The sequence below is a fragment of the Xiphophorus maculatus genome, chromosome 1 (genome assembly GCF_002775205.1).
Source record: "Xiphophorus maculatus strain JP 163 A chromosome 1, X_maculatus-5.0-male, whole genome shotgun sequence".
Taxonomy (NCBI): domain Eukaryota; kingdom Metazoa; phylum Chordata; class Actinopteri; order Cyprinodontiformes; family Poeciliidae; genus Xiphophorus; species Xiphophorus maculatus.
The window spans coordinates 27,189,250-27,205,126 of NC_036443.1; the positions used below are offsets into that span (position 1 = coordinate 27,189,250).

A 15,877-nucleotide genomic window follows, 5' to 3' on the forward strand; every position below is an offset into this window, starting at 1 on the left:
TACGTATTTCAGTAAATGTATGCATTTCAGTAACTCAATCCACTAAGTGCATACACTGCAAAAACACAAAAGTATTTTTGGCCTAGTTTCTGGTGCTAACATATTAGAATGTGAAATAAGGCTAAATTAACTTACAAGTAATTTTTTAGCAAGAAATATGAGCTTGTTTTAATTAAACAATTTTATAATTTTGATTTTTTTTAAAGTACTGGTTCCACTAGCACATTATTTTACCTATAACAAGACATTTTTCCCCACATTAGAAGTAAAATAATCTGCAGTCAGTGGAACTAACACATCAATATTAAGGAATTTTTTATTTAAAATAAGCTTCTATATTTTTCCTTGAATGTTACTTGTAAATCAGCTTAGTCAAATTTCAAGTGTTCTAAGAAATTTGGACTAGAAATTAGACCAAACAAATTCTTGGTAAGATTTTGCATTTTTGCATTGTGTTGCAATTAGTTGTACATATACTGATGTTTTTTTAGTTGTCAATGTGATATATTTTTTGCTTACAGTGAACGAAAACACAACATTCAAGATAAGAATATTAAGTGTTCATAAAACCAAAATGATTTAATGAAAAATAGGTTTAATGTCAGCTTAAAGATTGCTATTATCTAAAAAGTACTTTTAATCTGAGTCTCATCATAATCAAACTTATTGAAAATAACTGTTAAACCTACATTTAAAACACAATAGAATGTAATCTTAACACACATCGGTTTTTCATCTGGTTTTTGATCTCTTACGTTCGGGAGAAGTTTGGCGACAATCCCTGCTCCTCGTTGATGGTCCTTTGTACCCGAGGAGTACAAACTGGTGGGGATGAGACCCTGATACCTCCACTGGGCAAAGTGGTGAGCTCAGACGATGTGCTGACCAGGATATGTACCGTCTCCATTGGGGGGATAATTCCAAGGTTAACCACTAGCACAGTCCTCTCAAAGTCCTCATCCACCAGTATGTTCCCTGTAGCTCCAGTTTAGAAAAGATAAAATATTATTTAGTGTCAAAAACCAATGTAAATGTATTTTAAAGTAAACTTTAATAATATCTACATTTTAATAGTGGATTCTTTGGTTAATTGTTTTATTTTTGCTTTCAAACAACTTCCTTGTTACAGCACAGTTTTTTTGCAGACAGAAAAACTAATTGGTCTGCAAATGGATCTTTAAAGATATGTCTAATGATGGATTTAAAATAGTAGCTGGGTGAATTTTTAGAAACCCTTTTGGGCTGAATTATTAATGGTGCTTGCAGTCTCTGAAAATTAATCCAATATTTGCCATTTTTATTCTCTGAGTATGAAATGACAGAGCATATTAATATAATTACAGACAGAAAAATAAGTATTGAGCATTTTAACATTTTCTCAGTAAACATATTTAGGACACTTATTCAGCAGATGTTGGTAACATCCAAAAATATCCTCACATACAAGAAAATCATTGTCCATACATAAAGTATTTTATGTTATTGGCAATAAAGTGAGGGGCCAAAGGGAAAACCGATTGTTTTTAAATAGTAGAAGACCCTATTTTGATGTTGATATTATATTATGTAGAAAATCCAAGCTGCTTTATTTTCTTTCTCTGAAACCAATTGAGCAGTTCCTTGGCTTTGCTTGAGGCAGTCTGCCACTAAGAGCACAAAGGAGCATCATCATAGATTCCTCCTTCCAGCAGCTGTCAGACTCTATCCATCACTGCTCTCAATTATTTGCACAGTTATTTGAACATTTTTAGTTATTTGAAGTAAAATTTCTCCTCACATTCTCACATCTCTGTTGTTGCACTGTTTTCATTGTCAGTTACTGTCATTGGTCTGTTTTTTAAATGCTCAAGTTATTTTTAATAACTGCACAATGTTTATTTAGTAATTTTGTCCTTATTGCACAATATGGTATTCTATATTCTGTTTATATATATTCCTTGTTTCATCCTCGGAATTATGGTAGATTGCAACAGATTCACATTATTAATAATATCTCAGTAAATTCACTGTGACATGATCTTCACACCACCAAATGTTAGTGTTGCTGCAGCAAACTTTAAATGAGTGTGTGTTTTCTCTTCAGCAGTGGAGTCTGATGAAGAGAGGTGGCATTGAAGCTGAGTGTGTTACTTCTTGGGTTGGTTTTTATTTTTTAATCAACAGTACAAGTTAAGTGCAGGTTCTTCTACAACCCTCTACAAGAGGTCCTTGGCTCCTTAACAACTCTTATTATTATTCTCTTGATTCCACTGCTGCTAATATTGTGAAAATAATTTTTTGGCCCACTTCTGGAATATTCAGAAGTTTATAAATATATATTTGACAAATGTCATCAGTATTTTTAGCAAAACTGAGGTGGTGAAGGTCTTGGGAGAGCTTTTTTCCTCATGTCACCATGAAATACATTTGTGCTACCATGTAAAAGAGGAATGTCTTTACAGGCTATTAATAAAAAAATAAAGCACCTGACATTAATTTCTGCTCAGGGAGGTAGAATTGCTTTCTAAATACTCATTAGTTTGCCTCTCTTCATTTCTTTTTATGTAATTTCCCCCAACTTTTCTTCATGTTTCTAAATCTTCTCATTATATTGTACATGTGGATGACTAATCTGTTGTAAATGTCATGTCAAAAGCCTCAACAGAAATATATTTACAGAGAAGGATTTTGAAGTGCGATATTCATTTTCCTGCATATGCCTAATGCATTCATTAGGAATACAGCATGAGTATGAATAATACCCATGTCTCTCAGTAGCTTCATTGATTATGACTTGCCTGCTGCAAAAACACTGAACCAGACAGTACAGAGGAGGATCTAGGATCAACATTAACACTTTACAGAGCTGGAAAAGATCCTCAGACTTTGATTGTGCTGTTCTGCGCTTTCATCACAGCAAACCCCCTATACGCCGCACAAATAGAGGCCTTTGGACTGAGCTCATATAGCAATATTGATCTGAGTCACTTCAGCCTTACCGGTGCCGCTCTGGAGAGCCCCGTTAGCGGTGTGGCAGATGTCCTGATAACAATCATCAAGTTTTGCCTTGCCTTTTATTTGCAGGGTTATAATTTGACTGGATATCATAGCCTCAAACCCAACAACAATGGAATTTTCTTCCAGTGGATATATGAAGATACCTTCAGGGAAAAAAGAAGAAAAGACTGATGCTCAGAGGTTTGAATTGCCTCAATATGGCTGTGGAATGCAGTCATCTCGCTTACCCTCAATTGCATGATCCTCAATATTCTCGTAGGTCATAGAGGCCGTCAGAGCCAGAGTATAACCCCTGACGCAGCAGGTGATGTCAGACACACTGAGGGGCAGAGCACACTGGCTCTCCTTGTTAATGAGTCCAGGCATCCTGCTGGCTTTAGTATTCTGCTTTGAAAAGCAAACAGAACCAAATCAGTATATTTGATTAAATAAAATAGAAAAATTGTTGGATTTTTAAAAAAATTATCTTTACTTCACACAGTGAGAACAAAAGAAAGGTTCTCCTTTACTCTTTACATAGGATTTGTGATGGAAAGCAGTGGAGTGCTTTTAATCCCCAGTTAAAATTCCATGCTAAATCTTTCAAAACTTTGTGAGAGAATTGTTGTATTTTGCTGATAGAGCCACACATTACCTAAAACAAGAGCTACATTTTTCAGATGAAGCTGAGGTTTTTGTCAAAGTTGATCAAATTATAACTAGTTCCAAATACCAGCCAGCTTAGAGCTAAAACATACAAATAAATTAATATATTTCATTTTCATCAACACACTGACACCAAGCACACAACCAAATCAACAAAAAAAAATCAATTTATCAAGTTAAAACTGAAAATGCCAGCACATTCTTCCCAACAGAAAATCTGCAAGGCCACATAAGGAGAGCTGTGCACATGATATGTTCTCACCTCCTGGTAAATTTAGAAAACTTTTCCAAAGCAACGTGGGCAAATAGAACAAAGTGGAGATGTGGGAAGCTGACAGGTGCCTGACAAAGAAGACTGGCTGCTGAAATCACAAGATGCTTCAACAAAACACCAGCTGAAGGCTGTGTACACGTACCCTTTCTTTTATTTATTTAATGCAAAAGATTTTTATGTCATTATGTCGTGTTTGCATATTAAAAGTGAAGTTATATGTGGAAGAAGTTCTAAAAAAATTATTGTGATCTCATTTTACGTAACCAAAACTTGGCATTTTAACAGTCAAGTTGATTGTTTGATTAACCGATCAACTTCTACAAAAGCAGAGATTTTTAAATAATGTGCCAGTGTATGTGTATCAACACAATGCCAAGATAGAACGACATCAGCATCGAATTTACCTGAAAAAAATCAGCCTGTTGCCACCTTTTTCCAAGAATAACATCCATGTGTAACAGCAATGCTCACATATGACAAAGTACAAATTTTTCCATCATCTACCTGTCATCCTCTCTCTCAGGTTAAATATTAAAGTTTGCTAAGCTGCAACTGAATGATGAGGCTGCTGCATAATGCACAGTTACATGTTATGGAGTTTTTCCTGAATGTCGCAACTAATCGCATAACAGCTTCAAGTATTTTTTTATAACCAATAATTAGTTGTGCCAGTTAGAATTTACTGCAATTTTTGTCTAATTTATACTTGAAGTTTGCCAACATCTAATAACTTCTGGTTCTTATGAGTCAAATACAAGTGTTAGCATCACTCGTATTTGCAATACGCCACATATTAGGAAAGTAAAAAAAAAACAACACTATATGCAAGTATATACAATTCTGATTAGGACAAATGTGGATAAAGGAAAATCTATTAAAAATCCAAACTTGTGCACCCAATTCTTTTTCTTAAAAAAAATCTCCAAGCATGTTGAATATATTCACTCAGTTAGGCAGTGAAAGCAGGAAAGGATTTTTTTTTTTAGAAAAAAAGGATGTAGATATTTGCTCTTCTCAGGTTCACAACGTTTTGTATCTTTCTGCATAACATGGGGCCTTCGCAGATGAGCAAGATGATCATTTCACAAGCACAATTTGAAGTTCTAATAATGAAAACAGATGCCAGCTTTCAAACTGTGCTTCAATAACAAGCTGAACAACATCTCTTTCTTTGTTCAGAGAACACATTTCATTTCAAAGGGACTTTGACAATTTATTCTGTTCACCACTGAAGTTTGTTTTCGTCAGCCTTGATATTTCTGATAGGCTCTTCTTTTACATTAACCTGTTTCAAACTAAGGCAGTGAGCAGTGAAAACTTCCATCCATTGTGCTTCTACTGTCTTTTTCTGTAAAAATATGTTTTTCTTTATGTTTTGCACACTTTCACCTCCAATAATTCAAAACTCTACCTCAATATCTTCCCAATGTTATTTATGAGCTCCAAATTTCCGTTCAAATTGAGCACTCTGCACAGAAAGTGATCTTGTTTCTTGTTTTTATTACTTTTGATGGCCAGCATCAATAAGATTAAACACACACCAGGGACACATTACAGATTCAAACACTACAGCTAAAGCTGTCAGTGGAGCATTCTTTATTGGTTCTCTAGCCTCAGTAATCCTCCTCAGTGTGATGTAAAACTAAGAGGTCTGGGGTAAGGTGACACCCGTGTTAAAATCATTCAAGATAAAAGTCGTGGCAATAAAAACAAAGATTTTAAGGTGACATTGCCATTGCTGTCCAGCAAGAAATTTGCAGGCAAAGTACAGATCTTAGAGATCTATTGATAAAACTAAAATGTTCAGATACATTAAAGAGATAATAAGCGCAATTATTCTGTTTAATAAATGCAGTATTCCTCTTACTTCTTGGAATCCTTGGTAATGATTTGTGATAATCCTTAAAATATGTTTTTATTAATTTTTGCAACAGCATAAGCTCAAAAAAATTGGGGGAAAATACAACTTTTAATTTGAGTACATTTATTCACGAGGGGAAAATACTCAGACAATTTTTTATTTACTGGTAGAGTGGGTAATATGCCTAAGAAGTAAAATATCTGATTTTTTTTCATACCATAGCCAATATATATTTTTTTATTTATTTTTAGCTTTTTTTTCCTCCTTTTCTTCAAAAGAAATGTTACATAAGAACAAATACTTTCAAAAACCTTTATTTCAATAATCTGTTCTGGGAGTTGACATGAATTCAAAATGAAATACAATCTGTAAAACAAGATGGTCACTGAACTACAGATGCCCAAGCATTGCACAATCCAGATTTTTCCAAAAATGTAATCTTTCTTAACTGCCAATTTGATTAATCGATAAAATCAATCAATTGCCCAACGCTACCGAACAGAATCTTAAACTGCAATGTCCAACATGCAGCCCAGCAAGTTCCCAGGGACTCACAATAACGCCACAATACTCTGCCATATTTAATACTTGGCAAGAGATTATTTTCCATATTAATCCTTTGCTTTATGCCATACCTGCCTATATTGTTTGGTGCCAAAAGATCAGCTTTTGCATCATCTGGTCAAAGAAAAATCCTTAAAATTTTAACAAACTTCAAAGATGTATACATTGTGATGACATAAAAGACTTTTTCATGGCATGTCTCTCAAATCTGGTCTTAATGGTTTTAAAATGTTTGAACTTGAGATGTAACACTTTGCAGCTGAAATAAAAGATTTTGTTTTGATCTTCCTTATCATGGAGCTCATTGTTTTAGCAAGACAAAGTTGTCACGCAGGCTTGTTCGTCTCATTTTCAGTTATTTAAATTATTTAAATCTGATTTGAGCAGATTTAGGTGAGTAAGTATTTTTGTGCAGCAATTTGATAAATTTGAATAATGTTCAACATGTTGTGATTGCCTTGAGTGCAATGTTCTCTTATCTTTCCTGTTTTCAAGAACCACAAGCTAAAATGATCCTGTCTGTCAGATTGTATAAGTAAAGGTTTTTAAAAAAATACAAAATAAATACGCCAGTAAGATTTTTCTTACTTGAATTGTTAACAGTGTCAACAATAGTGTAAAAATCAATTATTTCTTTAAAGGGAATTTCAATTGGTTTTGTTTTTTTATTGTTTTTTGTAGTCTGAGATTACGCTACTGTAATAAAAGATTAATTCATTTTAAGGTTCTCCAATTTTGCTAAAACAAAATTAGCTGCTGCAATACGGCTCCGGTTTATTGTTTGTGCCTTCTCCTGCACAAGTAATCTTGCTGTCATGGGGTCTGCATCTGCTGCACAACCAGAGTCCCTCTGCACGAGCTAGATGGGAAGTGTAATGACGAAAGCAATATCCATAGAGACAGCTCTGCTCGCCTGCTTACCTGCATACTGACCAGCAGCATCACCAAACTGGATTTAATCTGACAGTGAGACTAATCACACTTTATCTCACACCACAGGTGATTTCTTCTCACAAAAAAAGAAAAAACACTTTAAAAATAAAAAAAACTTCAGGCTGTAATGTCAGGTCTCATATTCACAGACATAGCCAATAAACAATAAACTCGTTAATTTTATGATAATATCATTCTCAAGTGCTTTTTCACTGTGAGGAACATACATTTTAATGCACTTACAGATTTCTGTCATCTCAATACTGCCATCATGTGTCCAATCAGCCACATACTGAGAACCAGACAGGAAAGCTTTATCTGGACATAATCAAGTCTTGTATAAATTAAGCAAACAAGCACAACTGGACTTGATTATATCCACACATGTGCAAAGGGTGTTTTATTTTTTGCAAAAGTTTTGTTTTGAACTGCTTTAAATCAGTGATATTAGTTCTTTTATGTCTTCCAGTTTTAGTTTAGTCAAAAGTGGGCTCTCTCCTGATGGGCTCACCCTACCAACCTCTGGATTTTACTGAAAACACAGTGAAGGCATCAACCCTGAACTCAGACAACATCCTTCATTTGGGTCAGAACAGACAGCTGCATGCTGTGTCACCACCTGTTGAGGCACAGTGTACCTGTTTACATCCGCTGACAGATTCAACCATTGACCCTTTTCCTCCTTCAGTTAAAACTACGGACAGTGATGTCTAAAGCAGGAATCGCCAGACGGAAGCAAACCAGCATTAAAATGCATTAGTGTTTCCCATTGTCTTACCTTTCATTTGTGTCAAGTGCACCGTGGATCTCTCTCTATCAGAAGTCCACTTATCATGAAAGATATCCTCTCCTCGTCCAGCCTCTCCTTTGCTCTCCTCTCCAATTGCTGTTTTTTTTTTTGTTCGCTTTTGGTGGCGTAGAGGGAATAGGAGTGCTGCCACAGGTGGCAGGAACTACACATGCAGACGCACAATGCAAGGAGGGGAGAGGATAGATGCTGCTGCAGCAGCCAGTCGTGGTTTAGTCAAACCCAGCAACATGTGGTTCCAGAAACTGTTTCATTTATTTCTTCCTCTGCCTCCTCCTCTTCATCCTCCTCCTCCTTGAGAGGAGGATGCAGGAGTTTGAGGTTCAAAGAGAGAGAGAGAATCCAAAGCAACCTCCCCACCTAACCCTATTCAAAGCACCATCCCCACCCACTCGTTGTAAGCTCTTGTTGACACTATCAACAATTCAGATATCCTTTTTAATAACATGCATGTCATGCAGTGTAACAGCAGCAGCAGATGGGTGGAAGACAGCGCACATCGTCTGTCATGCAACCTCAACAGGCAGGCGGTTGCACAGGAGCGTTTTAAATCTAAAGTGGGCGTTTGTCTGTCTCAGGGTTTCGTGATCACTTTGTTTGATACATCTGGGGGGAGGTGGGTTTGCTCTGCAACCGTTTCCATGACAATTAATGTGTGTTTGAAAAATCATTTTGGTGCTGTTATAAATGTGGAGATGGTCTCTCTGCATGTGTGTGTGTGTGTGTGTGTGTGTGTGTGTGTGCGCGCGTGCGTGTGGAGGGGGGCGGGTGCGCGTGTATGCGTGTGTGTTGGTGGGTAGCTGGGACTCAACATCCGCCTCTAAATTGGATTAACCTGCAGCCAATGGAACTCACCCCTTTGTCCTCCCCCTCTTTCTTCCCTCAGTGCCGCTCTCGTTTCCTCGCTGTCTCTTTTTTTCACAACCTAAGGAACAACAGAGGGGAATGTAGTCAATTTGTTGCCAGTATCTCTAAAGTTATTCACATAATGTATAAGATGTGAATATAACAAAAGTGAAATCATCATCTGTAGGAGCCGAAATAAAGAAAGTGCAAGTTTTGGCTTGAAAGAATTTATGGCACTCCATAAATTGTAAGCTTTTCTTACTTCCTTTAGAGCCTTGCCATGCTGCACAGTCTTTATTTTGAAATGTTGCCCTTACTGTACGGTATTGTTGTCTTTATACTGTTTTTATATGTTTTATATTCTATCTTTGTGTGAACCTATTGTTTTGATTTCCTGTCTCTTCATTTGCTGCTGTTGCACTGGAATTTCCGCATTGTTGGAAAATTTAAGAATTTAGATTAAATTCTATTTTACAATTTAATAAAATTGTAAAATGTTATTAAATTGTAACATTTAATAATTTTACAATTATTATTAGTAAAATTATTGATAATAATTTTATTATTTTATTATTAAAATATTAATAACAATCTTGATTTGAAAAAGTCGAGATTCAGCTTCAACTGTACTGTTCCATTTGTTTAGTTTATTGACAAAGATGCTCAGGAATGGAGGAGCTTGGTGGAAAATAAAAAAGAAAACTGAATAAATTATGTCTAATTGCAACTGGCATTGTTATTATTGTTGGAACATACAGTACAGACCAAAAGTTTGGACACAACTGTGTCTGTATTGAGTACGGACCAAAAGTTTGGACACACTTTCTAATTGAATTCAATGAGAAGGTGTGTCCAAACCTTTGGTCTGTACTGAATACAGACCAAAAGTTTGGACACACAGTTGTGTCCAAACTTTTGGTCTGTACTGTATATTTACAGTTATTGACAGGGAAATATACTTAATGTGGACTTAATTCATGAAAAATATATTTTGCCTAAATGCAAATTCAGTATTAATTTGATGCAGACTTTTCTACTGATGTCAGGAATGGGAAATTTCCTAATCAATGCCAGTCTTGATAGGAATTTTTAATTACGAGGGAAATTGTTATGTCCTCCAGGCACCAGTAGGGGGAGACTGCATCTTTGACAGCCTCATTTTCCCCGTCGTAATAATTCGCTGAGCAAAACTTGGATGCCTTCAGGTTATTCCAAGTAAAGTGAGTACATGTCTTTATACAAGCATTTCGGGCGTTTCAATTTTAATCTAAGAAAAGCAAATGAGTTAGAAGTATTTTTTTAATGAATACAAAAATGTTGAAAAGATATTTAAATCAAGTAATTCAGAGGAAAAGTAGAAAATAACTGAACGAGTTAAACAATTTATATAAAAAAAACTTTTTTCAGAAAGATATATATTAATTTCACCTTTGTATAATCTCGTAAATATTTTTTATTTGTAAATAATTTATTTGGAGTCTATTTAACACTTTTATTGAACGTCCATTTTTATCGGAGCTTAAAATTACTATAATGATAATGGTTGTGAAGGCAGCAGTAACCGTTGAGTCTAAAGAAGGCAACGTGAGCACAAACTTTTGTGAAAGGTTCGGTTCTTAAAATGGCTGAAGACTCTTGGGCGTTAGCAGTGGACGTTCAAGAGGCGACAACGCCATCATTTCAGGTTAGTTAAATGTCTCATTATATAACACCTGTTCGTTGCTCGTTAGCAGATTAGCATACGGTGTTAGCTATCTGATGCTAATTGCCTTGAGTCATGTCTGACAGTTTCAGTTCTCCAAAAAGATCAACAGAATACGAGGTCCATTAAACGTGAAGGAAGACGTAAATGGTAATTTAATATTTTTTGTCTTCATTAAATTCTAGCTGTTTAAGAGAGCTAAATTTCCGCGGTGGTCTCTGTTTCCACCTGCAGCCAACGTGGTGCAGAACAAGATCCAAAATGAAGGAGGTGAAGGAGATGGCGACAAAGTTGACCTGGCCGAACAGTCTTTGCTTAATAAATTGATCCGCCACTCTCTGGTGAAGAACCGGAACCAAGTTGAGGTCCAACAGGCGGATCCCAGCTCTCCTCTGTTCTCCGTGAAGACTTTCCAGGAGCTCAGACTGTGAGCTCTTTGGCGAAAGCCATTTTTTCATGGTTTACTGCTTATTTAATTATTTTGTGAAACCTAACCCCGAGGGCCTTCAATGTTAGGAAACCTGAATTGTTGCAAGGTGTCTTCAGCATGGGATTCAACAGACCGTCCAGGATCCAGGAGAATGCTTTGCCTCTGATGATGGCGGAACCGTGAGTTGATATTTGTACTTAGGAAGTATTGGGGGGGGGGGGTTGTTTTTTTTTAATATGTACTATCTCCAGTTGAAGTCTAATTTGGTTGACTTAACAAAAATGTCATCTACTGTTTTGTAAAGGAATTATATGTTGTCAAGGTTCACCAAAGCTTTTCTGACATTCCCATTCATCATAGAAAGGAATGCCTTTCTATGGCTTGTCCCTACTATGGTACGCTCAGTCAAGCCGTAATGTTATGAACATCAACCCCTGAATATTTAAATCTGGATTTCCCAAGTCCAGTATTCGAGAGCTACCATCCTGCAACTTTTAGATGGGTTTCTTCTCCAACACATCTGGATCAAATGAATGGCTTGTTATGCCTCTGCAGAGCTGAGTTACTGCTAGAGAGGGAAGTCAGCCTTTTGACTCTGGTGTGTTGCATCAGAGATGTATGTAAAAGTTGCAAGTTGGTAGGGTTAGGGACCATTGGGTTAAGGTATCTTTGTTTCTGTTAAAATGTTGACGTTTTTGTGTAAATGTATTTAGTTCTGCCTCACCTGGTCTCAGTGCTGCCCTCCTTAGGTTGAACAGTGGCTAGTTGAACAGTTGAATTTTCCTATTGATTAAAACTGTACAACTTAAGACAACCATGTCAGGGAGCCCTGTGTTCAGGTATAAAACTATCTCACTCAGACACAGTTTTGAGTCGGTTGTGAGCATGGATATGAGCGGAAAAAACACATTCATAGGGTTTTGTAGTCGTTTTATTTACTTGCCTGTAAATTGGTACTATTTGTTTATGGGGACCAAATGGCAAAATGTGGAAGCAGACGGATGAATTGACCAGAGCCAGTGGTAAGCAAAAGATCTGAGTGCTCTGGGTTTTTTTTTTTTTTTACTTATTTTTTTGTCATTTTAGTTAAATGCATATATTGACAAACCATTAAGGAGCTCTGTTCATTAATCAAGTCTATTAAGTTTGGTGTAACATCAGCTTGACTTTAAGTGAATACTTGTTCTGTTATTGGTGTTTCTCATTAAAAATGTAAAACATTTCTTCTTCCCATGCATGTTCTCGTTCTGTCTAGACATCAGAACCTGATTGCTCAGTCGCAGTCTGGCACGGGTAAGACTGCAGCATTCTCTCTGGCCATGCTGAGTCATGTGAACCCTGACAATACCTGGACTCAGGTGAGCAGAACACCTTCAGAGCATCCGACGCCTCCAGTGCCAGGCGTCTTTAACGAAGACTGAAAATCTCTCTTTTAGTGTCTGTGTGTTGCGCCAACGTACGAGCTCGCGTTGCAGATCGGCCAAGTGATCGAACAAATGGGCAAATTTTGTCCAAATGTGAAACTGGCCTACGCCATTCGAGGGAACAGAAGTAAGATCCTGAAATGGCCTTTTTGTTTTTGATTGTTAGGATAGTCTGTGTTTACCTACTATATTTACATAAGTATCACAAAACTTTCAAGAAATCAATTAAATCTAAGGAATTAAATCCTTTATCTAAACAGGGAGGAGCTGCTTTATCACATCATTTATAGAAGAAAAGAGGAAATTTTGTTTATCGTCACTTTCCAAAAATAATGACTTAAGTCATTTTTTGCCAAAAGTGACTTTGGCAAAAGAAAAAAAATCTTTACAACACCCACTGCCCCTGCCCTCCAACGTTTGGCTAAAAAAATTTTTTGGGCCATTAATTTAGGAAGGTGATGATATATAGAATAACATTTGTATACATTCTTAATTACATTTAAGTAGGGACTGAATTAAAAACTAATTACTTAGGCCTGCTAAAATGAAAATTATTTGAAGAGAAACATAAAGGGTGAAGGAAGTTAAGTATGTTAGGTTTCTAATGCACTCAAGTTTGCTGTTTATCATCAAACATCAATGGTAATGCTTTATATCTGCATGACACTTTGTGTTTTCTAGTGGAGCGACATGTCAAGTTGCAAGAGCAGATTGTCATTGGAACCCCAGGCACCATCCTTGACTGGTGCACCAAGTACAAGCTTATTGACCCACAGAAGATCACAATGTTTGTGTTGGATGAAGCTGATGTGATGATCGCCATGCAGGGTCATCGGGACCAGAGCATCCGGATCCACAGGTGGTTTTCTTCCTGAAAAACCCAATGTTGAATTTTAAAAAAAAGCATATCTGATAACTGCATTCCGTTTTAAGGCTGCTCAACAAAGACTGTCAGATGCTGCTGTTCTCTGCAACGTTTGAGGACTCTGTAATGAAGTTTGCCGAGCGAGTGATTCCCGATCCTAATATAATCCGACTGAAACGAGAAGAGGAGACGCTGGACACAATCAAGCAGTTCTATGTGCTCTGCAGGGAGAAGGAGGACAAGTTCACAGCGCTCTGTAACCTGTATGGGTGTCTGACTATTGCACAGGCAATGATCTTCTGCCACGTAAGTTGAAAGTTATTTTTCAAATAAGCTTTAGAAATTATTTTTTAGTATGTGAAATAAGTTTGTTTTGGTTTTTTTGCAAAGGAATGCTACTTGTTCCAGTTTTTTTTCATTATTGTTCTAGTTTGCCTAAAAAGTCGAGTTTGGGAAGGTGTGAATGCGCAATCGTACTGTTACGTGGACCAAAAAAAACAACAAACTCTGGTCCACTGACAAACTTAAGTCTCTGTTCAATTGAAATGAACTTTGGTGAGGTTCAAATGCATATGAATGTCAAACGGACAATTTGAGTTTTTCCTTTTGTCGCAGACAGGAAAATTACAGAGACCTCTCCAAAAGCGCAAAGCATTCTGGGTAAATAAAACTAAAACAAATCCGTGTGTCTAGAGCTAGCAGAAGAAATAGCTTGTGGTCTTTTACCAACAACAAAAGAGAAACCTTTCAACTGCTAAAATATTGATGCTGCTCAATTTTTATTAACATTTTATGAGGAAGGAAGTTGCGCACAGTGTCTTCAGAGGTTTTCATGCTGTTTTCTTCAGTACTTCATGGTGTAGCTCCACCACGGTTGAAGGGGGGGAACTGTTTTTTTATTTTATTTTATTTTTTTAAAGGGTTTGGTTTGTTTAATACTGCAGTGTGAAACCAAACTGCACAAACTTAAAATGTAATAAATATTGAAATTTTAACTCCCTCTTAACAATATCTGGAAAACTATCACTAATGAGAATCTATAAATAGATTCTCATTAGTGAATGAGAATCTATTAATAGATTCTCATTAGTGAATCTATTAACAAAGTGACACCACTTTGTTTCAAAGTGTTGGGAGTTTCTTTGATCATTCTCAATTTGCTTGTCAGACTCGGAAGATGGCTGCCTGGCTGGCCTCTAGCCTGATAAAGGAGGGCCACCAGGTGGCGCTGCTGAGCGGGGAAATGGCAGTGGAACAGAGAGCCGCTGTCATCGAACGCTTCAAAAACGGCAAAGAGAAAGTGCTTGTGACCACCAATGTGTGTTCCAGAGGCAAGTAGATCTGCAATTAAAACTTAATGATGCTAAGGGTGTTTATAATATCCCTGACACATATTTCTATCTGTTTGCAGGTATTGATGTGGAGCAGGTGTCCCTTGTGGTGAATTTTGACCTCCCGGTGGATTTGGAAGGGAACGCTGACAACGAGACCTACCTGCACAGGATCGGCCGCACAGGACGCTTTGGCAGAAGAGGCTTTGCTGTCAACATGGTGGACAGCATAAACAGCATGGAAATCATTAAGCAAATTGAAATGCATTTCAGTGAGATTTCTTTGTTTTGATAAATTTTTCTGATAATGACATCATCAGATCCTAATTTGAGTTTTTCCTTTTGTCCCAGACAGGAAAATTACAAAACTCGACACCAGCAACCTTGAGGAAATGGAGAAGATGACAATTTAATGTTCTGCTGCTTTCCAGTAGTTGACACTGTTTACATTGTGTCACATAGTTTGTTTTCTGCTAGTTTGCTATAAGACACTGTTTCTGGTACTTTTTTTGTTTGTTTTTGTTCAGATTTTTTGAGCTGCTTCAACACTGAGGTTGTACAGTCACCATAGGCTGCTAAAAGATGTGTGTTTGCAGTGTTATTGTTAAGTGAAATATCTGTTATATTATGTGACATGTATGTAGTGTATATATTTTTTCATGACATGTTTGCGGTTGTTTGAAAAACCTGTTTCAGTCCAGTGGGGACTTCAGTGTCAGTTTCATAATGCATTTCTGTGCAATATTGTTTTAAAAAAAACAAACGTACAAAAAATCTTCTCTGCTGTTTCTGGCTTCCTGTGTTCAGTCGTGTTGAGCCTGTATTAAATACAAGAATCCATCTCTTTTTTCTTTTTTGCAATTTGTTTGAATAAATTTGTCAGAGTGACCAGCAGTCATCCGAAGTTCAAATAGAACGAGTTTTATTTTCTCTCGTGGATGCAAAGCTTTTAAAGTTTCAATCGTGTAAGGCTCATTTTGTGCATCTTTTTAGTGAGGTTAAATGTAAACACTTGATTTAACGCATGTTTGATACATAAAGTCAACCCACTGTGAGCTAATTGCTTTCTTTAATGATTTAATGCTTTATCAGCTCAATGTTTAAAAGCTTGGCTCTGATGAAATGATGGCATGCAACATTCTGAAAAGACTAATTTCATAGTTAATGGCATTGTTAAAAAAAACATTAGCTGATATG

General features: G+C 36.6%; 2 protein-coding genes across 5 annotated transcripts in view; one reads left to right on the top strand and one right to left on the bottom strand.

Annotated features, from left to right (window-relative positions):
* vwa5b1 (von Willebrand factor A domain containing 5B1) overlaps positions 1–8,325 on the bottom strand; it is a 33,348-nt gene extending 25,023 nt beyond the window's left edge. Inside the window, exons 1-4 of one of the 4 annotated variants that reach the window (XM_023341479.1) lie at positions 8,053–8,323; positions 3,225–3,381; positions 2,979–3,140; positions 756–981 (exon numbers count right to left, since the gene is read on the bottom strand). In XM_023341479.1, the coding sequence (XP_023197247.1) occupies positions 756–981; positions 2,979–3,140; positions 3,225–3,363 (527 nt within the window). In that variant the 5' untranslated portion in view covers positions 3,364–3,381; positions 8,053–8,323. Of the gene's footprint in view, positions 1–755; positions 982–2,978; positions 3,141–3,224; positions 3,385–8,052 lie in introns of all 4 variants that reach the window. The other 3 variants (XM_023341515.1, XM_023341425.1, XM_023341567.1) reach the window with 3 other exon arrangements.
* Positions 8,326–10,490: 2,165 nt separating this feature from the next.
* LOC102225349 (ATP-dependent RNA helicase DDX19B-like) lies at positions 10,491–15,591 on the top strand. The gene is made up of 11 exons (XM_005798971.2): positions 10,491–10,612; positions 10,717–10,780; positions 10,865–11,057; positions 11,147–11,239; positions 12,316–12,418; positions 12,497–12,611; positions 13,166–13,343; positions 13,418–13,655; positions 14,518–14,680; positions 14,761–14,952; positions 15,032–15,591. The coding sequence occupies exons 1-11, from the start codon at positions 10,550–10,552 to the stop codon at positions 15,091–15,093; spliced, it is 1,464 nt and encodes a 487-aa protein (XP_005799028.1). The 5' UTR covers positions 10,491–10,549; the 3' UTR covers positions 15,094–15,591.
* Positions 15,592–15,877: the final 286 nt, after the last annotated feature.

Coding starts and splice junctions, on each gene's coding strand:
- LOC102225349 (XM_005798971.2), top strand. CDS start 10,550: ATGGCTGAAGACTCTTGGGCGTTAGCAGTGGACGTTCAAGAGGCGACA. Junction 10,613..10,716: donor CGACAACGCCATCATTTCAG/GTTAGTTAAATG, acceptor CATGTCTGACAG/TTTCAGTTCTCCAAAAAGAT. Junction 11,058..11,146: donor ACTTTCCAGGAGCTCAGACT/GTGAGCTCTTTG, acceptor CTTCAATGTTAG/GAAACCTGAATTGTTGCAAG.